A 24427-nucleotide genomic window follows, 5' to 3' on the forward strand; every position below is an offset into this window, starting at 1 on the left:
GTTGTGAATGTCCTTGCTTAAACTGCTTTGGTAATTGTTCCACAAAAAAGATAGTGGAGGAATCATCTGAAAACACCTTATATTAGCATTAAGCAGAAGCAATTAATTTCTGCTTCTAAGCAACTGTTCCTGCTGCTGCCCAGAATATGTTGGAAGGGCTAGTCTGGTGGCTCCCATCCTCCCACCAGCAAAACCATGTCCACTATGGGATTCCAGTACTCCTAGACAAAGACGTTATCTCTGTCAGTGCAGAGCCAAAGGGAAAGGTGTGTGTTTTACTTGAGCAGCTTGGGGTACTTCTTTTCACAAGCCTAAGAGGTTGTACTTGGTTTGGAGGAGGAAGGTAAGGTAGCTCAGGACATGTTTCTGTTTGTGTTGGGTTTGCGCAAACCCAACACACTGTTATAACACCTATGTGAAGTTGGGTACAGATCCGAGGGAGGCAAAAAAAGGTATCCAAAACCACACTCTTGTTTATTACATTTAGAGCAATGTGCTGTCAGAAGAGTTCACTCTTGTGGTAATGAAGGAATACAAATTGCAGCAAAACTCCCAAACACTTAAAGCAAAAGACATGTAGCTAGTGGATGTTTTAATATTTTGAATGAATAGGAACAGCTCTGCTGCCGCTGTGGTAGCTGTCCCCCTACTGTTCACACTTCCAGGTTGGGTGTTACTTCATTTTGGTTGACAGAGAATGATGAGCTGTAGCAAGGAAGAAATGGGCTGCTAATAGCGTGGAGAGGTAGAGACAATGAATCTGGCTTTAATACTATTGATAATTTAGTTCAAGGGATGGAGTGTCTCTTCTAAATGGCACTTTTCAGTCTCTCCAGCCTATTCTAAGTGAGATATATGTGCCTTGTGGCCAGAGATGAATTGTGGAGATAGGACCTCTGAATCAATCTTTGCTGTGTGGGGTTTTTTTTTCTTTTTTTTTTTTTTCATTTTCTTTTTTTTTTCCTTTTTTTAATTCAAGCCAGGAGTTGATTAGATGCCTGGCAATGATTACTATCCATTGGCACCTCCCATTGGGAGCACACTCCAAGAACCAGCCTTCAGCTCTTTCAAGCAGCGGAGGTTAAGCAGGCTGCTTACTGAGCAAAAGGAATTTCTCTTCCCAAGAGAGCTTGAGTGCTGTTTCCCTGGCTAAGAATGCTATAATTCCTTTACAAGTGACAAGCAGGCTGCTACCATCTGCTGGTAAATGGCTGCAGGGTGGTGGAGTTTGGGTGAAAACTTGCTCATGGACCAAAGAAAACGATTAGTGGTTATTAAGCCAAAATCACAGATTTCATGTGTGAAGTTCTGTGATTTTATTTTGGCTCTAGAATGTTTTCTAGTTGTAGTGTACATCTTCTATTTTCTTTTTGTTTTGAAACATAAATATATAAGGATAAGGGTTCTGACCACAAAAAGTACTAGCAGGAACTACAAATCTTTTTAGGAACAGCAGTGATGTCTTGCAAAAGAAGACTGAGACCATCCAGAATTTAATCACTTTGTTCTATCTTTCTAGAAACACCTGGATATATTTGGAAACCACGTGGCAGTACATGATGATAGTGTCTTTCAAAGATTAAGTTATAGACTCGTAAGTTGTTTTAGAACCATACAGCTTTGTAGGGTGTCTGATTCTTTCAGTTACTCGGTGGTGTGTCAAGATAGAAGAACTCAAAAGAAAAGAGTAGTTATTGTGTATGTGGTTCCCCTAGCTTCCTCTGAAAGAAGCAGATGGTCGGGGGTCCCAGGAGGTAGAAGAAATGGGGCCATTAGATTGTCAGTGGCTTGTGAAAAGCAGAAGCATCTGCCAGAATGGAGACTTGTACAACAGCAGGGGAGCCAGCAGCAGCAGACGATCTCTGCCTTGAGCAGTCAATGGTATTGTAGTCCACTGGGGAATTGCTGTTGTGGGCGTAGCTGCAGGTAACCTTGGTAATAATCTAGTTGGTCTGGCAGACTTAAAAAAAGGGAAATGAAGGCTTGATGTTCATGCTCTGGCATCTTAACTACCCACTTTTCCTGTCTAATCAGTCCTAACTGCAACCAGTTTGAAAGTATTCTGTACCAATTCACTTAAAATTCGTCAAAATGCCTGTCGTGTTTCTGCTGCAAGTTTCAGAATAGCAAGATGAACCATGCTAGATGCAACAAAGAATAAGTTCAAAGACTAAATTAACATTTGGAAAAGTATCAAAAATTTTGCTAGGGGTCGTCTTGTTTTCAGTTGTATTTCACAGCACACTTTTAAGATGTGCCTTTTTAGTGTTAAGAAATATTTTACACAGCTGCAGTTTAATCTCTACTGCTGTAGTTCTTATGCTCTTACTGACTGCTCTGTACAGGACACAGTGTTCCAGGGAAGAATGACCTCTTCTCTTGCAACAGCATGATGGTACTTCAAAGTCGAGATAAAGTGCCTCCGAGGAACAAAACTAGAAATTCATATCTGTGTTCAAAAAGAATAGTCAATTTGGGTTCTGTCCTGTAAGAATAATTAATCTTAGTCAGCCACATCTAAAAGCGAGAATAAAGCATACAGGTAGAGAGCTCTGGTTCAGAACTCCTCAAGCAGCACTTTGTGAATACTTGGCCTAGGTGAATCTGGGATTATTGCCAGTACAGAATACTCTTCTAGGGTTGACTTCATAGCCAGGAAAAGACATTTTCTATGCATGAAACTTGGTTTTACTCCCATGAGAGAATGAATTACGTTGCAGTTTGGCCAGAGGTACATAAGTTTTGGTGTGCGTTTAAATATTGGTTTAGATTTTTTTTTTTAAACCTTTGGAAACTAGTGTTTGTGTACTGACAGGCAAAAATAAGCTGCTTGGGTGTCTCTTTCTAGGCCTAAGGGACGCTTTCTTTACATGATAAACACTGCAATAGTTTGTCATGGTACACATTCACTGCTTAGAAGATAGACATGATTTAGTAGGGAGTGCTGAAGATCAGGCTTGGGATGCTTTGGCATAACCAAAAAGAGAAGACAGTATTGAAGACTGCAGTTGCAGATGTCATGAGAACTGACGTCTCACAAGCTTTTATGTTAGTTTCATCTGCTTTGATTTGGAGAGGGCCACCTGGTTATGGCTGGAGATAGTTTTGCTTTCATCCTCATTCAGTCATTTAAATACAAACTGTAGTTATCTCTGCATGGCATAGAATAGTAGAAGGAGCAGTCACTGTCACATATTTTTAGTATTTTTTTTTAAATATTGTAGCCAAAACCCTATTTACTATGCAGAGTAAAGAACTCTGTGGCTGTTAGCTTTGGCCACATCTGTTCTGCAGACCTCCACTGCCATGTGTGTATGTTATTCAGGGATGTGAAGAAATGTAGTCTAGCTGATGTGGCCATCTTGGTGTATGAGCCTCCCCATACAGTAAAAAAAAAAAAAATCATGCTTTTGTCCAGTGCCAACCAGGCACACTGCTGGTTTAAGCACATCTATTCTGTGTGCTGTACAGCTGTAGCCTGCCAATAGTGTTAATAGAGCACATATAGTTTGATACTAGCTTTTCCAATAGAAAAAGAGTTTTTTAGATCATGTCACTTCTGTGTGCAGTCAGTGACCAAAGGCAACTTCTTATAGCCTAAATTCAGGGTCAATTGTACCAGTTATACAAGGCCTTACTGTGGTGTTGGTTGTGTTTATCAGCAAAACAAAAATTCTTGTGTTTCTTAAGTATAACTCAGAAGTTATTGTAGGCCATTTTCTCTTTTTCTGTCAGTAGTCTATTTGTGTTTTAATTTTTAAATAGTGGTCTCTTAGCCTTTGGTGCTTTCTGCCATATGTGCCTTGTTTTCTTTTTAGAAAGGAAAAATGTCAAACTGTCAGAAATCAGCTTTCAGAATGCTAGATTAGTTAATGAAATTCACTTACTGTATACATTCAAGAAATAAAATTGCTGTCTGAAACAGGTGTATGATGGGCCTACTTCCTTAGGTCTTTCCTTAAGTCATTCAGGATGAGGTAAATGGGTGAGTGGCTTTCATTCTGCTGCATTCACATCTGTCTGATAATATAGAATCGTAGAATCGTTTGGATTGGAAAAGACCTTTAAGATCAAGTCCAACTGTTAACCTAGCACTGCCACGTCCACCCCTAAACCATGTCCCTAAGTTCCACATCTACACATCTTTTAAATACCTCCAGGGATGGCGACTCAACCACTTCCCTGGGCAGCCTATTCCAGGGCTTGACAACTCTTTCAGTGAAGAAATTTTTCCTAATATCCAATCTAACCCTGCCCTGGTGCAACTTGAGGCCATTTCCTCTTGTTCTATTGCTTGTTACTTGGGAGAAGAGACCGACACCCACCTGGCTACAACCTCCTTTCAGGTAGTTGTAGAGAGCGAGAAGGTCTCCCCTCAGCCTCCTTTTCTCCAGGCTAAACAACCACAGTTCCCTCAGTTGCTTCTCATAGGGCTTGCTCTCTAGACCCTTCACCAGCTTCATTGCTCTTCTTTGGACACACTCCAGCACCTCAATATCTTTCTTGTAGTGATAGTTAAATACATCATTGACCAGTAGAGATAATAGGATTTAAGAAATGAAAATTGAACGTGGTCATCAGACGAGTCCCACTACTTTGAAAATAAATGTACGAGCATCTTTCTAGCACTGCGGGCATTTATTTTGGAGATGTGCCATTTCTGTGATGGTGAGGTATTTTCCCTTGATGGCATCTTCTCCTGCTGCCAGTAAGCCTTTTTTGATCACTTGTGAAAAAATGTTCAACTTGGCCTTGATCTTCTGGACTGCTAGTGATAATGAAAATGATGTAACCAAATTACTTCTATGCTAATGGTATCTTCTCAGTCATTTTTTGTCATGCTAATTCTCATTTTAAAGCTGCTGTGGATTCAAAAAAGCTCTTTTCCTCCAATTTTAACACTGATGTCATTGTCAGATACTGAAACACAGGCCAGTGAAACGGATTTGAGAAGCGTTCCAAGTTCTTTCTGAATGGTTGGTCTGGATATTTGGTATCACTTACCTGATTAGCACAGCTGAAAAGTTTGTTGTTTAAAAGAGCTTATGTTGTTGCCTATTGAAAAGGTTCTTTGGTGTGGAAAGGTACAGTGTAGCATTGTGATACTAGAGAAATTTGTGCTGGAATGTGGTTGATAAAATTCCCAGGAAAATACAGATATTTCTAAAGTTGATTGCAGTCCTCATTGCTGTTTCTCGGTTTCCCTTTCAGAAATGTTCCCATTGCCAGGAACCAGGAGCCACCTTAGGCTGCTACAACAAAGGCTGCTCCTTCCGATACCATTACCCATGTGCCATCGATGCAGGTAAGAACAAATTACATGCTAACTATATCTCATATTTATTCAAAACATATGACACTAAATAATTCCAAGTTACTTTACAAATTTATTCCCTCTCAGTTTCTCACCTACTATGAAGATACAATAATATAAATGGTGAGAAATGGCATCAGATAAACAGTGTACTATAACACATTGGGACGAGATGGAACTTGTAATGAAAAAGAATCTACCTGTAAGTGCAGAAGAAACCTGGTTTGGTGGAATGCAGCTGCAGTGACTGAAATTTGGCTGTACTGTGAGAACTGATCGGTCTTTTTCTTGCAAAAAAGAGAAACCCTTTGTTAAAAGGGTGCGAGTAACCAGAAAGGCGTTTCCCCTTTCAGGATTACACTCTTATGGGTAGTCGTAGTAATGATTTCAAGTGCAAAGTGTTTGTAGAATCATCAGTACCACTTGCAGCACAACCTTCCTTCTCCCTCCTTAGAAGCATTTCCGTCAGTGTTGAGTAGGTCCAATTTTCATCATTGGACAGGCTAATGGTTTGGATGGTGTTATCTGCAGCTATGAGGCTGGGGTTGCAAGTTGGTGGTTTGTGTATGATAGTGGAAGCTTTTTCATGCAGATAAACTTTATTCTTGGGTAAAAAAATCCCAGCTCAGAATGAACAATGTCCCACTATTCCAGTCCTCTGTAACTCACTTCTATCATACAAATCTTAGTCTGATAACAAACTGGTAAGGATTCAAGATTATAACTCATCTGGCAAATAATTGCAAGCTTCCTGTTGGTTATCCCACTTCCACAGCAGCCCACTTGTTTCATCACCTATTTTATGCTGGTTTTCAAATGTTACAGTATTTGAAGTAGGTATGCTCATTTCTAAATGACTGCATTGCACCTCTCACTGTGAAATACCACCCTATTAAAGTACTGCATTTTATTCTAATAGAAGTGTTTTTAATGAAATTAGTATTGCAGTGGAATACTACTAGTACCACAGTACAGTTGGAGAATCCTTGATTTTTACATTAAAAAAGGTGTTAAAGAAATATCATTCAGGTTGCAAAAATAACACACTCAAAAAATTGCCAGAAATAAGGGTATCCATGTAAGTTTAACTTTGGTGTCTTATGAATGTATCTTATATTAATTGTCTTATTAAAGACTGACATCTCTTTCAATAAGGCCCAACCTCAGCCTGTAGGATGAAAGGGTACTCATTCATGAACATATGTTGTCCTCACTGATTCTGTGTCTTATTTACTGCATACAATTCCATCTCAGTTCTGAATGTGGAACTATGGAATCCTCTGTGATGTTAATCTCTGTCATGTCTAAGAGTTTCATGAACATTAACAAACTTTTTATTTACAGTACATTTGAGAAATGAAATAATCAGATTTGTGTTCATATTGTGTTTAGTAATTTGTTTGTGATTTGCGACCTGCCCTTTTCAATACCATAAAAAACCCCAAAATAAAAAAAAGTGAATGTTCCCAATAGTTTGGGGTGCTTAATTTGAATTCTTGTGTTACTAGGAACAGTATGTAGCATTTTCTACATTCTAAACACAGGTATCAAAATTAAGATATTGTCCTTTTTCTTCAGATATACCTTTCTCATTAACTCCTACTCCACTTCAGCAAATGCGGTAGGATCCTCCAGATGACAAATTTACTGAACAATGACGACTGATTCCCAAGAGCAGTTCTGTGTTACGCATGGAAGAGGCAGTGTCCTGTACAAAAACTAGTATATAATCATACTATTTAGTCCATATTGAATGCAATATAATATGTCTACCATGTAATATGTAGAAGTGGGCTACATTAAATTTGTCTTTTCTTCACGTTTGTCTTGACTTTGCAACCTCTGAGGTTTTTTGAGAGTAGCTTTTTGTGTTCCAAGTTGCAAGGTTATGCTTATTTCATTTTCTTTTAATTTTCTTACAAGCCATCATGTTGTCACATGGCCATCTGTCAGAGTGCACTGTTCCAAGCTGATTTCCCTCCTTTGAGTAATACGGCAGTAATAAATTGCAAGCCACTCAGTGGGCTAGAGCTGCGTGGAGATGGGATGCTTTGTGAGTTTCACAAACGTATTTAAATAATAGCAGAGGAGTAGTATAACTGGTGAATCTTTGGTTTCACTCTGGGAAGAGTATGATTTAGAGAGAACAAAGACTTCTCTTTGCTTCTTTATATATTTTCCTTTCTGTTTCTTCCTCTTCAGTCTGTATGTGCCTGATACATTCTCCGCTCCAGCTCTTTATAGCAGCCACAGAGTCTTTATCTAGTCTCAGGTTCCTCTTCTCAAATTTCTTATCCCAGTCTCTTTGTAAGACCCAATTCTCCTTATTCCTTTCCAACTTTTCCTTTGCCCATTTTTCTAGCTGTCATTTTGGCTTCCTCCTCTTTGCTCTTGCATCACCTCCTCCTCTCCCTTTCTTGCTCCTAGCTCTATTTCTCATCTCTAGGCTTCATGCTCCTGTTTGGTTCTCCTAACTCAGCTCCTTGTCACACTTAACCCTGCTAGTCCCCGTTTGTTCTTGTGTATCACCCTTGATCTTCTTCACCTTTCTGTGCTTTATCCCACTAGTTCCAGTCAATCCTGATTCAGTCTTAGCCTCCTGCTGGCACTCATCCTTAATTCCCTGCTCCTAACTTCTAGTAGCATTAGTCTTGTCGTCCTGCTAGCCTCTACTCTCTCCAGTTCCAGATTGTCTTTCTCAGTAACATTTTCACCTCTGTTGCATTCTGGGCCAGTGCTTCCCATTTTGCAGTTTTGAAATGGTCAGCTTTTTCAGGCTGCTGGAGCTTTAGAAATGTCCCCTGACAGCTTCAGTGCTTTTGGGTCTGGTGCTTAAATCTGTGGCCAGGGGTTCATTTATAGGAAAGACCTGCTCACCCCCAAACAAAAGTATATTTGATGGAATTTTCAAAGGACTGAGCAACTAAAATCTAAGAAGCCTGTCCTGAGGATGTGCAGATTTAAAATCCCTATTCCTCCTTTCAGAGAGTTATATTTGCTGATTTTGTGGTAAGCTGGCAAGGGCATGCCTTGGCTAAAATTCAGGTCCTACTGAAAATCAGGGTATGTTAGAGCTTTTCAGAGAAAATTTGCTGGGATGTTTAACATGGGCAGAATAACTTTTTTTCCAAGAAAGAGTTTTAAGGAAATTGTTAGGCTGCTTTAGCTGAAGTTTTCAACCAAAACAAATAAGAGAGCCCAGCTTGAAGTAGAATCTCAGCATTCAAAATTTCAGCCTGATGGTATGACAGTAAAAGACCTTGTTTGCCGTTGCTTTTATTTGTGGGTGTAATCAAGCTGTCTTAATCTATAGCCACTCTTCTAATAAATCTATATAAAAGAAATAAGCAAGCTGTACAGTATAGGGCTTGATTTTTCATATACGCCCAAGCAGAAAATGTACGCTTCCTTGAGAAGCAAATCAGCATTCTTTTCTCTTTCCTCAGCCCGCTGTGTGCCTATAAACCCTTTTTATTGGTTATGCAGTGCTGCTGTCTTTCCTGTAGTGAATCAGATATGGCTATTTCTCAAGTTCCTTGAGCTCTGTGGTAGTTTCATTTGAAGTCGGCCATCCTGCTTTGAAGGATTGTGCCACCTTGCTTTACTGAGGATCTGGTACAGATTTGTTCTGAATCGTCAAAAGTTTGTGCTGACATTTACAAGGGCTCTCAGGCTTTTGGAATATGGATGAGTGGTTTTGTATCTTATAAAAAAAAATAATCAGAAAACACTTGCTGGAGTTTTTTTTTTTTTACAGTATGTTGAGTCATAAACGCTTGGTGTTTGAGTTACTGTAGCATCCCTGGAAGTGAGTATGCCTTAGCTGAGATGAAGCGTGCACGCCATACTCCTAGGCGGTTGCACTGTGAGTGTGTTTTTACCTTTGCATTGGTGTTGATTAGAAGTTAGTACCTCGTCAGTTTCTGTGCCTCACTTGAAAGGCAGTACCTTTTTTTTTTTTTTGTAAAGGTCTGGAGAGTGAAATACCTCAAACTGATGGGAGTTACTTGCAGCGTTGGAGACTGGCCCAGTGGTGCAACCTGGGCTCTGGCTTCCGGGCCAATGGTCGCCTTCCAGTCGCACCCTGGTGAGGAGCCAGGCTTTGCGCTGCTGTGCAAGGCACGTGGCTTCATAAGGTGCCAGTTCGTACATATGGCTGCTTTTATATAGCCTAATTCAGCCTTCCTTTTAATCTCCTTTCATACAAAGTAATCTTTGGCAGTACAGGGTGCAAGAGAGCTGAACTCCTCTTAGGCATTTGCATAAAAATCAAGATCAGTAGTGCCACTTAAGTAAATTTTATATGGAAATTACTATGGTTTACATTGTGTTTGGCTTTCGTCTGTCCAAATTTATGAAGAGCCTCTGATGTCTCAAGATAACTTAGTCCTAGGGATGTCTCCATGGAAACAGGATCTTTGTTTTCTGAAATTTTGTATCCTCTCCCTCTGCTTTTTCCTCCCCACCTGGAGTCAGATCCTGATTGTTGCAGCACACTTGTCGCCACAACATGTATTGTAGGCAGTTTCAGATATGAAAGATTTTTGACTGTAAATTAGAAAAAGACCAGCAGCAAAATAAAACGAATTTCCAGAGAACAGAAATCTTGTGTCTTCACAACTGTCATTAAAGACAAGTAACAAGCAGAACACAGAGGGTGAGACAAAGTGTGAAGCTTAAAGAATAATAATTGCTTCTATTAAAAATGTTTTAGGTTTTCCCTGACTACTTTATGGAGAAAAATCAGTACAAACAAGGACGAGTCTTGGTTCTTTTTCCTTCTGCCACAATTAACTGATCATAGCTATGTGTCTGGTGACTTCATGATGAATTGTAATCTGTGATATAAAATACTTGGAACTGCTAACTGAAATTCAGGCCAGCTTTGTAATGATGAACAATTTTTGCCTTATTGGTATTCAGCTGATTTTTCTGCAGTGAGCTGATGAAATTTTTCATAGCTGTCCCTTAAGAGAAACAAAAAAATTGCTATTAATTGGATCTGCTGTTAGTATTTGCAACAAAAATGCTAACCTTAGTAAGAAATGGAGCTCCATACACAGATCAGGAATGGGGTAGGAGGTTTCTGGCGGTTCTTCCTGATCCTTGTATGATCTTTTCTGATGTACTAGCTAGAGAAGTGCATTCATTACCAATGTTGGGTTTCCAAGAAAGAAGAAAACTCCATCCTGTTCTAACATAATGTGTATGTTTTTGATGATTGCTCTGTATATTTTTGATGACGGCTGTATTATGCAGTGATAATTCATGCTGTAGTCTAAATGTACAATTCCTGCCCTTATAACGAGACAACATTTTATTTATTTCCTGTTATTTGCTAATAGCACGTTTGAAATTTTTATCTGTGGCAGGAGTAAGGGTTTTACTCCCCTTTGCCTAAAAATCTCTCAAGTAACTTAGCCTATTGCATGCTGTTACCCTTTGATTCAGGCCAGAGGCATTCATGTTGAAACATAAGCGTTTCATAGCAGAGGGATGCTCGCCAAAGCTTGGGTGTCTAGAAAGCTTTTCCCTCAAGCTTTAGTTGCAGTCTCCTGCTGTCTGCTAAACTCTTCCAGCAGATTGAAACAGCAGGTAGCGCTGGTTATGCTACATACTTAAGAGCGTTTTAAATTAGCACATTTTATTTACCATTGTGCTGCTTTACTTGCCTAGCTATTTGGATAGGTTGGAGCAGACAGGAGGTCATAAGCACCTCGCTGAATTCTCACGGTGTTGGTCGCGCTGAGGGCAGTGATGGTGCTCGGACCTGCTGATGTGGTGATGGTGCTCGGTCAGCCTGCCTTCGGTGCACGAGGCAATCGGAAAGAACGATGTCAGAAGTTTAGGCAGGTTGAGAGAGGTGGCCCTGCAGTTCAGTGTGCCCAGGGAAGGCAGCTGAATTCTCTCAGGAGAGTGCTGCTTTTTCACTTGGCTGTGAGGGTGAAATACAGGGTATCTGGAAGGCAGAGCGCCATCCAGTGGTGCTGCTGGTGTGGGCATAGTGCTGAAGTTCTGGAAGCTGCTGACTTCACATCCCTTTAGAGGCATAGTCTGGGAGGGAGGGTGAGAGGGGAAGCAACACTTACACTGGCAGTGCCACTAAAGAAATGCTCTTCAAACGACAGTATTGCTTAATTTGTTCCTAAATAAGCAGTTCTATGTAGGTGCCCCACTTTCCGTAATAGGTTTAAATCATTAATTAAACTATTTCTTAGATCATAGAAGCTTCACGTATATGAGTCACGGAAGCAGATCCAAGAGCAGCATGAGTGACCTGACTACCAGACATAGTGTCAAAGTGTAAAGTGATCACCAGGATTTGGGATTGCAAATTATCTGTCATATACACCCATACCTAGAGACACACACCCTTTCTCCCCCTGATGTTGGCAGGGCCTTGGGGTAAGGATGAAGGGCATCGATTTTCCTATGAAGTATAAAAGAGAGTCTGTTCGGATTGGATGAATGCATTCGTCTTCCTTGTGCTGTGGCAAGGAAGGCCGGAATAGCTGAAGGGGGTTGGGATACAGGATTTGTAGATTTACTGTTGTGATTCTTATTCCATACAGAGGATCAGGGAGACTGGAGATGCTTGGACTTGGCTTGGTAATCCAGGCAACATTGTCCCTTGGGGTGTTTAGTAATTTTACTTGGTAAAACTTTGGAGGTGGAAGGGATGAACCTGCTAATAAGATAGTATTCCTATAAGAGATCTTTGAATGAAAAATATATACCTGTGAGGCAAGATTAACACATATGATGTATTATTCAAGTTGGTTTTTATTAAAAAAGTAATAAATTGCTGTCTTCTACTCCTAGATTGTTTACTAAACGAAGAGAATTTCTCAGTGAGGTGCCCCAAGCACAAGGTAAGAATCCTCTCCTGGATTAGACCTGTTTTTTGCTGCCCTCTTCTGGTATCTAAACTTGGGTTAGTAATTTTATACCTGGATAACATCTGTAGTCAGAGATGCATTTAGATGAATTCTTCTGTGATGTGTGCTTGTGGTATATTATGAGGGCAAACATGGACTTGAGAAGAACACAGAGAGTTTAAGAAGATAAATGAAGTTTTTTGCCCTATCTGTTCAGTTGTTCTTTAGATCCTCGATGACTCTGTAGAAAAGCCCAGGTTCATTTCCTGTCTTCTGTGATAGACTGAGTACACTGCTCACTGTTTCTGTTTGAGTGCTGCATTGAAACTGACGGGTTTTCTCCTTGGATTTACTGAGGGTGCAAGGAGGAAGAAAAATGGCTCGTGGAAAAGTTTCGACCATTTTTGGAAACATTTAGACTATGTCATGAACCAATGTAGTGATGAAGCTGAAACACCTTGTTCTAGTTTAGTGGTAGTAACTAGACTGAGTCTTACTGCTCAGCCTGCAATTTATCTGTTTAGTTGTTCTGTAGATCTTTGACTCTTCAGAATACAACAGGAATTGTGCAAAAGCATGGATGGCATATGCTGGAAAGTAAATGATAGTAGGGAAGAATTGTGTTGCTTTCTAGCAGGGACTAGTCTCCATTTAGTCCTTGTCTGCAGATCTCTTCTCTGCCTGGAATTAGACTGACCTCTGGTGGTCTTTTGTCTTCACAGATTATCTTTAATCCGTCTTTTGTAAACATACAAGAATTAGTCTCATGTTGCTTTCTGGATGTTCTACCACAATATGATGTATTTATACACACATATTTAAAATGCGCTAGAAGGTTCTGGGGGCATTCAGGCTGTTATCCAGAACTGTCTTATTTTTCACCATATAAAAGAAAATAAATTGTTCTGCACAATTGTGGAATAATGTTGAAAATGTACAGCAAGCTTAAAGTGATGCATTAATAGTACACGAACCTGCAGATCTTGCCAAACCGAAACACGAAGGATGAGCTTCCCTTACTGTGGAATGCAACTACCTAAGTGCCACCCTCTGCCCAACTTTTGGATCCTTGACTGAAGAGAATAGGAAGGTTACCTCTTTAAAGCCTGTTTTATTTTTGCTACCCATTGCCTGAAGCGTTACAGGGAAACATAGTGTCAAAGCGTTTCATAGCTGGCTTGGGTTACTGCTGCTGTATGTGAGCACTTGCAGTGATGGTGCTCAAACCGTGAAAGGAAACAATGATTTTACAGAATCCAGCCTTGCAGAGGAGATACTGAGCAGGCACACTGGTTTCTAAAGTAATCTTGGGGGGCAGGAGGGGGAAAACTGCCAATTAAGTTGATAAAGATGCTTCATGAGGCAATAAAATTTTGAATTTTATTCAAAACTATCTTACTGCAGATTATTTTCTGTGTTGCGTCGAAAATGGAAATTCAATATCAGCAGCCATTCTTTGACACTGAAATTTGTTGGCTTTTGCTTAGTAAAGACATGAATCATTTGTTTGAAGTAAAGCAGAGTTTTCTTTGCTTGGCTGTGACTCTGCCCTTGCCCTGTGGTTCGCTGATCATTACTGATTTGTGCCAAATCCTTCTGCAGGGCAGAACATAGGATCACCCTGCTCCTTCCATTGTGGTGGCTGAAACGGGAGTTTCAGCCAGTGGCAAGGCAGGAATAGGAAGGTTAAAAACCATTGCGCTAGAATGCAGAACAAATTGCATCCATTTTTTGCTTGATATGAACATGGCCAATTGAGAGGAAGAAAGACTTTAGACCATTTAAAACTATGCTTTTAGGAAACACCAGTTTAACATTAGTAGCTAATTAGTAGCTGTCTAATACCTCATTCTTCTGTAGTTGGTTAATGGGTGGAAGAACTAACAACTACATAAATTCGCTAACGCTGAATAAGTCCCCCAGTATAGTGCCTCTTATCCTTTGTCAGTCCATGCCTCACATCGATAAACACACCTCATAATAATAAGTAGCTCCTGGAGAGCAAAGGTGCTTCTTGCCTCATTAACTGCGCTTGACACTTCAGGCATAAGCAAGTTAAGTCCAGAGGGACTGGTCCTGCCTTTCCCTGTGCTCCCCAGTGAGCTTTCCCATTTCCTTCTGTCAGCATTGATGCTTCAACCATCCATGTCCTGAATGTGCTACTTTGCAAAATAGCAGCTTTTATCCCAGGGAAAACGCTGTCTGAAAACTAATCATCTTTTAAAGGGTTAGCTTCCTCTCGCAAATCCAACTAGCTGTGTGTCTGCATCACAGCAAGGGCTGTTGCAACAGAACTGATGAGGATACCGAGGAGGATATAAAGGGGATGGGATACCTCAGCTTTTGGTGGCACTGCAGTCTTAGATTGTCTTAAGCCATCTGTGGGGCAATTTTAAGTGACGTTTCTCAGCTTGTTCTACCTTTTTGTGTTAAATTCTGTGTTTCTTAAAATTAACCAGGCTTTCATATCCCAAACTTTACTGTTGCGGAATTGCCTGCTTTTGTTATAGGGAAAACTCTGTCTGAAAAATCTATGTCTGGTTCCAATACTGACTTTTCTTTCTTTCTTTCTCTCAATTTCTGTATGTTCACTTTCCCTACCCCTGTCTTCCTTTTCTCCCTCATTTTCTTTTTCCTCCTCCTTTTGGCTTGCTGGTTCGTCAGCCCCTCCTTCCTTGCTCTCTTCCCTCCTTGCAGAACAAGATGGTGAAAGGCAGCCTCAGCACAGAGCAGTCGGAGCGGGGGTGAGGGGGGAAGTGTACTCCTGGGAATGGAAATAAAAGCAAGCACAGGTGAGTTGGGGGGGAGTTCCCAGTTTCCACCTGCCACCTTCTGTGGCTCCTTACCTCCAGTGCCTTCCCCATTTCTGTGAGAAATCAAGGTGCTCTTGTGTATATTCAGAAAATTTGTAATAACTGTTTCTTTTTTTTTCCCTGCTACCATTCTGTTCAGGCTAGTGACTTCACTTTTTTTGTATTTCTGCAGCAGTTCCTTCTGTTTAGCGGTGAGAGGCAAAGCTTGTTAGCTGTTACAACTGCCTGATTACTCTCCCAGCTAAACCAGTGGCAGAAATCTCCTTTCATATTGCCATGATCATGTGCATAAGGATCTGAAAGTTTTTTTCCGTAAGTCTCAGAGTAGTTAATAGTAAGCTTCTGTATAAATAAATAAATTCATCAAAGTATCTTAAATTTTGTATGTAAGGAAGAATTAATAATATTGATGAGTTCAAGATTATTGTAATCTTGATTCCCCTTTTTTCTGGAAATGTAAATACAGGGGTAAGTAAATTAATCTTATCAGGAGCCAATTACATTCCTTTCAGACCAGCATTTTCCTCTATTTTGCAAACAGACATGGGGGATAGAAGGTGGAACTATATCCACAAGTGGCCACAATTTCATAACTTTGTAATGTTTACTCTGGCCCCTTACCTCCCCTCGCTGTGGATCCAGGGTGGGCTGTAGTTGCCTTAAGTCAGCAGCGCGGTGGAAAGCAGCTGTTGTGCTCTCACGCCCCAGCTGCCTCCCTGCTCTTCCTTCCTGCATCCTCCTTTGTCTAGTCCCAGCATTCATACAGCCATGTGTGAACTTGGTGGGGAATTCAATTTGTCTGAAACTACATGCTGTCATGTTAGCATGCGAGTTGGGTCGTTTTCCTAATCTGGTTCACCCTGTGGCTGGGCAAAAACCCTGGCACAAGGAGGGAGTAGCACAGAGGTGGGAGTTAGCACCCAGGGAGTGGGATGAGGTTGGGATTTCTTCATGAAGTGTTTGGTTTCAAATTAATACTTAGAGGCACCCTTTCCCATTAACTGCAGTACAAGAAGGTCTCTTGCCTTCATTTCACTGCTCAGTTGCATTTCTTTACTCAAGCTAGTTGCTTCCCTTTTTCTTGTAATCGTGCAGGTGAAGTTGCTCTTTCATGTCTGTTCTCTGAGCTCATTATAACAATCCCCTTCCCTCACCACTATTTCCTTGCTTCCCAGGCACCTCCCTTACCTTAAAATCTTACCTGTTTCTTGAGTTGCATAACTGTGAAGTGCTTTTAATGGTGTTTTCTGTGAAGGATGAGAGATTAATCAGAGAATTCTGGTTTTAGTGCAGTAGCAGAAGACACGTTTCATATAAACACTTTGTAGACTGCTGACTTGGTTGAGCTCTGCTGTGTTCTGTGATTTTTCATTTTTAACAGCATTCTTTCTTGGCTTTGAAGTGTTGTTAAAACAGTTACCATGCAAACAGTATTTAAAGTTCATTATTTGAGTAACTTTTTCCTTTCATTGTAAAGGTCATTGGGATTCTTCTAAGCTTTTTTCTTTTCCTTAAAGTGCAAAAGGCAATATAATTCATAATGTTAAAACAGGATGATAGTCTCACAGACAGGGCGTCTGTTACAACTGTTTAACACGAGAGAAGTCTTCTCAGTGATGATTTTTTGGGACATTTCTTTAAGGCACTGCTGAACATTACTGTGTCCCAGAGACCTTTACACAGCTTTGTTTCCTGCATTATTGTTCAGTGCTAATTCTCTTTTTTTTATATATATCATAGGAATGTATTGGCTTAAGACCTTGCAAGCTGTGGAATCTCTGCACCGTGTTCACTGTGTGTTCTAGACATCTCTCTAAGGCATCATGTCTTTCCAAATCCACTTTTGCCTCAAGTAGTTCTTACCTGAAGGTCCTATTTAGCCTCCCCCTTTTGTTGCTGAAAATGTCTTAAAGATTAAGTTCTCCAACCTGAGCTTGAATCCCAAAATAAAACCCATGCAAATCTAAAAGATCAAATTATTTAAAAAAAAAATTAAAAATACTGCATTACTGTGGTAATTAAAGAAGTTTAGAGGAATTCTGTAGCAGTGCTGGTAGTACAGGAGCTGCCCTTCTGCTGGCCTTAGTGTAAGGTAGAATGGCCCTCAGCTGTTAGATTATTGGGCTGGTTTAGTCCTGCTTCACTCCTAGGCCCAGCAAGTTAAGAAAAATCCTGCGTGTTGGATAACATCCAGGCAAGTCAGTGTATTCTGTCTCTGTTGCTTCTCTTTCCCTGAGCCAGTTGCCTCTAGAACATTTGGATCAAATCCAGATCTGGAGAGTGACTGTGGGAGTGAGTCTGGTGCTCTGGATCTTATCCAGGAACGGGGAAGGACTAGTCTCTGTGCAGTGAGCCTGTTTCCTCCCTGAGCCAGTGCCTAATGCTCTGGACCGATTCCAGGCATGGGCAAGCTGCAGTTGTACAGGAGCCAGAGACAGCAACGCGGCCCTGACACTCCTTCAGTGAGGGCTCACAGTTGCACAGTAATGAACACCACAAAGGTCAGCTGCCTGAACTCTCTAGGAACCTCCCTCCTTTCCTCTTTAGCTGTAGCTCCGTGCCTTACCCATCTGTTTTTCATACGTACTCGCCTGACTCTTTCTTTGCTCTTAGCCTAGCACCCCTGTCTGAGGGGATATTTGCAGCCAAGAGGTGGGCTTGCTGGGATGTAATCTAATTGGTGTGCTGATAATCAGAACAGCATTGACTTCTGTACCACACTTAGTTAGGGTTCCTGGAGTTTAATTGCCAGCTATGAATGAACATGGGTGTTACTTCGTTCCCAGGCACACCTCTAATGCCGTTAACTGCTCTCCATATGTGTCGCTTACGTTGCAAATTTTTTTCCTTTTCCCAAGCTCGTTAGCTGGTCGGGAGGGATTTATCTAAGTTATATCAAAGTTAGTAACCTTACTAAGTAAACAAATTGCTTCTGGGCTCACTTGTGTTATGGGAGAAGGGAAGAAAAGAATATGTTATTTCAAGCTTTGTTTTCTCGGCTGTGCAGATTAAGAATGAGAACCGTGGCTTAGAGAAATGAAATATTAACTTTGTAGTTTCTCTTTTGAACTGAGCCTCCACCAACTTGGCGAACTCCTGACATTAATTTTCTCACCTTGGAGAATTTCTGGACAGGGAGAATGAGCGTGCCCAGCACTTGGACGTTTCCACATTTGTCTTGAAAGCTTAGTCCTTCCATGAACTGTCACCACCACCATAATATGGCAATTAAAACAAAAAAGCAACAGAAAGAAACATTACCTGACCTCCAATTAGTTTAACTGCAGCTTTACCTTTAGCTTGTGAAATCTAGCCATTTCCCAGATTTGGTTCCTGCAGCTGCACTCCTGTAATTTTGATACCGATTTCACTATCTGCTATATATTCACTGAAAGCTACTGTGGGGTGGTAGCATGGTGACCTGTATGAAAATACTTGGGCCCAGTCCCTGAGGGGCAGCGTGGCATCCCAGAAGCTGTCACCACATTTGAACGTGCTTGGCCCCTCTGTTTGCAGTTTTCAGAGTCAAGATGAGGGGCGAACACGAGGCAAACGAGCTCCTTTCTGGCTGCTGGGAGGTAGTTGTTCTGTAAGAGTGCCACGCCATTGTTGTGACACAGATCCTCCTGTCATCCTGGACCTCTGTAGCTAGGCTTATTTCATTTTCTGCTGGTTGTTAAACTAATACTTTTTATCACACGGATTTGCTTTTATGAACTACTCACCATTGTGTTTCCATCCATTTTTAGTCCACAAAACTAAAGCGCTGTTGGTGTTACTGCTGTGGTAGGCTGCTGAGGGGTTTTTTCCAAAGCCTGGAGGGGGGGTGATGTTGGCAGACAGAGGGAAGGAACCATTCCAATATTACTGTTTCACTTTGTTTTTCAGGTTAGGCTGTTGAGATAAAAAGCGGTGGACATTCGTGACTGAATGGAATCTCTCCCACTGTGCAGCCATGCCCCCTCTCGACGTGCCTGCCAATGCCAGCACTTCCTTCATAAATTCTTACATCACACTCAAGACTGATGACATCACAGAATCTGACCAAGGAGTCTGAACCAGCTGTTTCCATGGACACAATCTCCATAGTGACAGTGGGAAGGGGAGGGGGAAAAGGAAACAGGTGGGGGGAATTAAAGAGGGAGGGATAAATATATATATATATAAAGATCTATTTTTTAGTCTTGAAAGACTTTGTTTTAAATGAAAGGTGCGCTATATCCCTTTTGATGCTTTTGATTAAAATTAACAAAAACCCATATAAATTAAAAAAGAAAACCGTAGCTAAAATAAGTATTAAATCCAAAATCAAAGCAAGGCTTGTGGAGCCTAACATTTTGTGGGAAAGAATAGCGGAACTGGGAGTACTCCAAACAGGACTCGTCTCCCTTCCTCTTGCTTTCTTTCTCACAACATCCAAGGAAGTTCAATTTTAAAAGGCAAATAAAATCATGATAAATTGTTTTTAGGGTGTAGGAGGAAGGCTTGGATGGTTGCAGGTGATGGGCTGTCAGTACTTATGTACGTGGGGTAGGAAGGTTATTGTAGTTGAGAAACACACTATATTAATAGCAGAAGCTTGAAAAGCATCTGAAGACTCTTACTTCATGAGTCTCATGACATAAGAGGTAGCTGCTGCTTGATAGATCCCGTACACCTTGTTCATGTGGGAACATCTGTACCACGTGGGGGAAAGGAGTATCTGCCCTTTGTGGCAACAACGTGCACCCCCAAAATCATTCCAAGAAGCTGCCTTCGGTTTTGAAGGCAGGTGAGAGGAAGATGATGGTTCACCTGCCAGACTGGGGAACTGGGAAGGAAGTCTGAATGTTGGTAGAGTCAATGTATCTTCAAACTCATCAGGAAAATCCACTTGGCCCTTTTTTTATTTTACATGTTGCTTTTCCTAAGGAAGGAAGAGGGAATGTCAGTGTAACAGCCTACACTATATGGTTATTTGGGGTGGGATTTTTTTGTAAATTATGTAATTTTAAAACATGTGGGTTTAAGGAACAACAATGATGACAAAATCATAATTTTTTCTTAAGGCCTTAAGAAAGGGGTTAGTGCATCTTTCAGGGGTCACTCTGCCATGGGAATAAAATAGCTGTTTCACAAACAGTTTTATATAAAAAAAGCTTAAAAAAACCAAAAAAACAAATAAACTTCATTTTAACCTTGTCTCCTTTTGTTTTGTGCGAACTTGATTTGTCTAAAAGGACAGAGAGACAGTACTATCTGCTGCTTTTTGGTTTCTTTGCCTTCATCAGTTCTGCCTTCAGTGATGACCTTCTGAACTGGCCCAGCAAGAGGAAGACCACAAAAGCTTTTAAAAATTAAAGCTTAGAATCTGTTTGATGTTCAGAGATAACGAGCCAATGACTGGATCAATTTTTCTGTTCTTGTGAGTTGGTGGTATTTCACCAGGTCACTGACTTCTTTCACTCGTAGGATGGTAGCATATCCTAGCGATATCAAACAGCGCGGTGTTTACTGGGAAGTCACTAGAGAGAGGGATCTAGCCAGCATGACTTGGATTTAAAAAAAGAAAAAAAGGGGGGTGATATTGTGAGGAGGTAAGAACTATTTTAAAAAGTTATGTACTGGATGCTTGCTCAACTACTTGCATTCTGGAGTATTCAGCACATAAAAAATAAAATCTATGATAGCTCATATTAAGATATCTATTTTAACTCTATTTTTTAAAAAAAATCGATTTAAAGATTTGGGAGATAATTTGGCAGTTATTTATTTCTAGAAGTTGCTACTCTCACTCATAAGTATTTGGAAAGAAAGGGCAGTCTTCTGCTTACTCCTTTCCCAGTAGCAGCTACTGAAGTTAGTATGTCCTTCTACATTAAGAAATAGACCTGTTGTGATAAATGTCACTAATGTGTCCTGAATTGGTGCTGAAAATATTTAACTGCTGGTGTAGTCAGAAAAAAAAAAATCATTTTTAGCATAGTTAATGTGATTGAGTAAATGACTTCTTTTCAACTGAATAAAAATGTTTTTTTTTTTTCCTAGTGTCTGTTCTATTCTACCTGTTCTGGAGAAAAAAAAAAAAGTAACTGCATTGATTTATGTTGGTGAAGAATCAGCTTTGTGGTACTATGACAGCAGAGGACCGTGTGATGAAACTGCTGAATTTTGGCTCTTCAGGGTGGTGTCATGCAGCAGAGGGAGAAGGTTTTTGTGAAGCTGGGAGGGAGTCTCGGAGGTTTTTCTGTGTGGGTGCTTGTGGCAATTGTTGTGGGGATTCAATAGCTCCTCATGCACAGTGGTTGGAAAGTAGTGTGAGTCATGTAGAGCAAATAAATGGTACTACACTTGACTCCATGACAAATATTTCTCAGTGGGGAATGCTTAAAACCCTTCAGATCAGCTGCCACTCTGCCCCTTGTCAGCGCTGTTGTTGGAGGTAAAGTATGTGCTCTCTACTAGAGAGAGCTCTTGTGAGTTGGTCATCTTTGTTGGTCAAGTCTTCACAGAAACCAGAGCCACCACGGTTCTCTAAAATCGAGCCAGGAGGAATCTAAAACAATGTGTAATGGCTTCTTGGTAGAACCTAAAAACCATCCGGAGCAGTCATAACATCCAGTTGGAAATAAAAATTTCTTGTGGCTGAGAAGATACAAAATGCCTGAGTGGATTCTGAAAGCCATTGTACAAAACGTATACCAGCTCTGTCCTGCAAAAGCAAGTAACAGCTTGTTATGGATATCTCAAACTTGAAAGAAAAAAAAGGTTTGGCAATCTGGGCTAATTTAGAACTTGTGGAGCAGAAATGACCCGCAGCAGGATGTTAAAACATGGAGATTGTGTGAAGAAGAGAATGAGTGGCCTGCCAGCCACTTGGGGATTACCTGTTGGGATGAGGAATGAACTAACGAGAGTTTGGATAAGGCAGCTCATTTTCAAAGTGTTTCTCCATGCTGACTCCCATCAGGATTTCTGGAAGAGATTTATACCTGCTTCCTGGGAAACATATGTGGTGGTTTAAAATTGTTTCCAAAGCGCGTGGTTGTGATTTAAAAAGGAAGCTCCAACAGCTGACCTGAGTCAACACTGCTGAGCAAGGTCAAGGAAAAAAGATTATGTTTTTCCATAAAGGATATGCAGTGGATTCAACATGCAAAGGATGTCTTGTCGATACAAGCTGATCGAGGATGAAGGAACTCCTCCCACAGGAACTGATGGAGGCCCTGGGATATGTACAGCAAGCATATCTTGATACCAGGAGCTGCTGATTGATACATTCATCATAGACTTTTATGGCATGTGAAATCTACGCTTGGAAATCTAAGGCGTAGACTGCTGTGGAATTTATAGCAATGGTGCAGCCCAGGAGAAAGCAGTCTCACTGTGCAGGTGGTGGTGGCGGCCATCCTTGTTAATCTGTATCACATAGATATGGGTGGGGATTTTACCTGGGCTCATGATGTTCTTGAACCTTTTGAATCAGTCTTAGAACAAGGCAAACTGATGATGTGCAATGGTATTGAAATAAAAGGTTAAGGGGTTCAGGGCAGGGTATGTTGTACATCTAGTTCATGGAGTCCAGCTAATGCCAAGCAAAAGAAAAACATTTTTGGTGGGACATGCATTTTAAAAAAAAGGCAGTTGGTCAAGATATGGGCAATGAAATGACAGCTCTGGTATTTTGACTGTTTAATGTGCAGTATGAACTGTAATGTACATAAGAACATATGTGAGGAAAGAAAATACCTTTAATTAAACTGGAATAGTTACAGGGAGAACATTTTGGGGCTGAGTTGGATATTAACTTTCTAAATTATCATGCCTAATAACAGTGTTAATATATCAGGAATTACCTAAGCTGTCTTGAGTGCAGTGATTGTCCTGGACATGGTAGGAATCCTTGGTCGAGGGACACACAGTTTGTCTGACCAAGTCCCTGGCTTATCAGAATGACTGGAAAAAGCAGTCCTCTATCTAAAAATGTAGAAAATTAGGTTTCAATATCTGACCTTTGGAAGTGGAACAGGATATCTGGAAAGTTGATGATGAATAAATCATCATTGGTCTGGAATTGTTGGGGTTTGGGTTTTTTTAGCGATTATAAATTGTGTGAAAAAGAACAGAGTGCAGGTAACCCAGGTTCAGTCTAGATCTAGAAAATAGATGTGGCAAATGTTTTGTGGCTCCACTGGCTTTCCTGTGAGAAGTTGAAAATGTAGTTACAGTCTTAGTTTTGGGTTAGAAACCTCTCTGTTGTGAAACAGGATGAGATTCTTCTTTGGCTGTGGAATATTTCTGACAAATACGTTTGGTTTTGTTGAGGTTTTTGTTTGTTTGTTTTGTTTGTTTGATGGAGCTACTGCAGAATATTGTGAGTCAGAGAGTTTAGTCAATAAAGGTAGAGGGCAAAAGTAATCATGAGAAAATTGTGGGAGACCAGTAACTCTCTGGTACTTTCTTTATTGCGTTGCTGCGTGCCAAAGAGAGTTTGGCTAATGCGCATCACTGAAAAATCACCTCGGTACAGATACCCTGCACTGTCAGCTCCCAAACTGGCCTGTGCTGTTCAGCTAGAAATTACTATGTAAAGCTGAAAAGGAAAGGAGGAGGTTTTCCCTAAAGTGTAAAGGTCGGTGATGTAGTTGCTGTCATTATCTCTATATGTGAGTGTTTTATTTTTTTCCTCTTCCTGTACTTTTGGTCAGATTGAAAAGGTTCACTCTGTCATCCAGCCAAAAAGTGAACAGGGTGCTGGTTACAGAGTTGCCTCGTAGGATTTAATTTCTTAAGTGGCACCCGTATCCTAGTTAATACCTGTACAGAAGGGAGCCTGAATTAGAGGGCAAGTGTTGCTTGTTTGCTGGTTTTCATCACAGGGCTACACTGAGAGCCAAGATCGCTTCCCTTTCCTCCTCATCCTCCAGAGGTTTCTTCTAATTTATTGTTCAACTCAGGTTTAATGCCATGGTTTCAGGTTTTTGACCTTACCTGGCTAGCTTTAGAAATGCTGATAATTTCTTAGCAGCTCTAGACAGAGTTATCTCCTATTCAAGTAATTTGAAGAAGAAAAATATTCTTTTAGCTCGTAGCAAACCTCCTGTGAAGGAAATCCTCCCTTCTAGCTGGGGTCAGGATTCAGACTGACTGCGTACTCTTCTGTGTGATAAAACTGCTAGGCATGTTTCTGTACATGAGCGTACCCAGGTCACCTGCATGTACCACCTGCGTTACGTCTGGGAGGGGGTTGGGTTGTAGCTAGACCAGGTAACAACCAGACTTGGAGGTCGTAGTGGGTCTGGTGGTCAGTTCTCCCTGGCTTTGACGTTTATCGTGACAACAGTTTTCTGAGTTTTACTGACATCGTTTCTTTCCAGTGTCACATCTTTTAGTGGGGAGCAGCAAAAAATGGCAGAGACATTTTCAGGGAAGGAGCTGGGAGG

At 40.8% G+C, this 24427-nt stretch overlaps 1 protein-coding gene across 7 annotated transcripts in view; it reads left to right on the forward strand.

The window, feature by feature from the left end:
* Window positions 1-20186, forward strand: part of TCF20 (transcription factor 20) — a 131688-nt gene extending 111502 nt beyond the window's left edge. For 4 of the 7 annotated variants that reach the window (XM_054813078.1, XM_054813080.1, XM_054813081.1 and 1 more), the window contains 4 exons: window positions 5212-5305; window positions 12137-12186; window positions 14857-14984; window positions 18894-20186. In XM_054813078.1, coding sequence (XP_054669053.1) covers window positions 5212-5305; window positions 12137-12186; window positions 14857-14940 — 228 coding nt within the window. In that variant the 3' untranslated portion in view covers window positions 14941-14984; window positions 18894-20186. Of the gene's footprint in view, window positions 1-5211; window positions 5306-12136; window positions 12187-14856; window positions 14985-15177; window positions 15318-18893 lie in introns of all 7 variants that reach the window. The other 3 variants (XR_008575441.1, XM_054813077.1, XM_054813082.1) reach the window with 3 other exon arrangements.
* Window positions 20187-24427: the final 4241 nt, after the last annotated feature.

The sequence above is a fragment of the Grus americana genome, chromosome 1, assembly GCF_028858705.1.
Source record: "Grus americana isolate bGruAme1 chromosome 1, bGruAme1.mat, whole genome shotgun sequence".
Taxonomy (NCBI): domain Eukaryota; kingdom Metazoa; phylum Chordata; class Aves; order Gruiformes; family Gruidae; genus Grus; species Grus americana.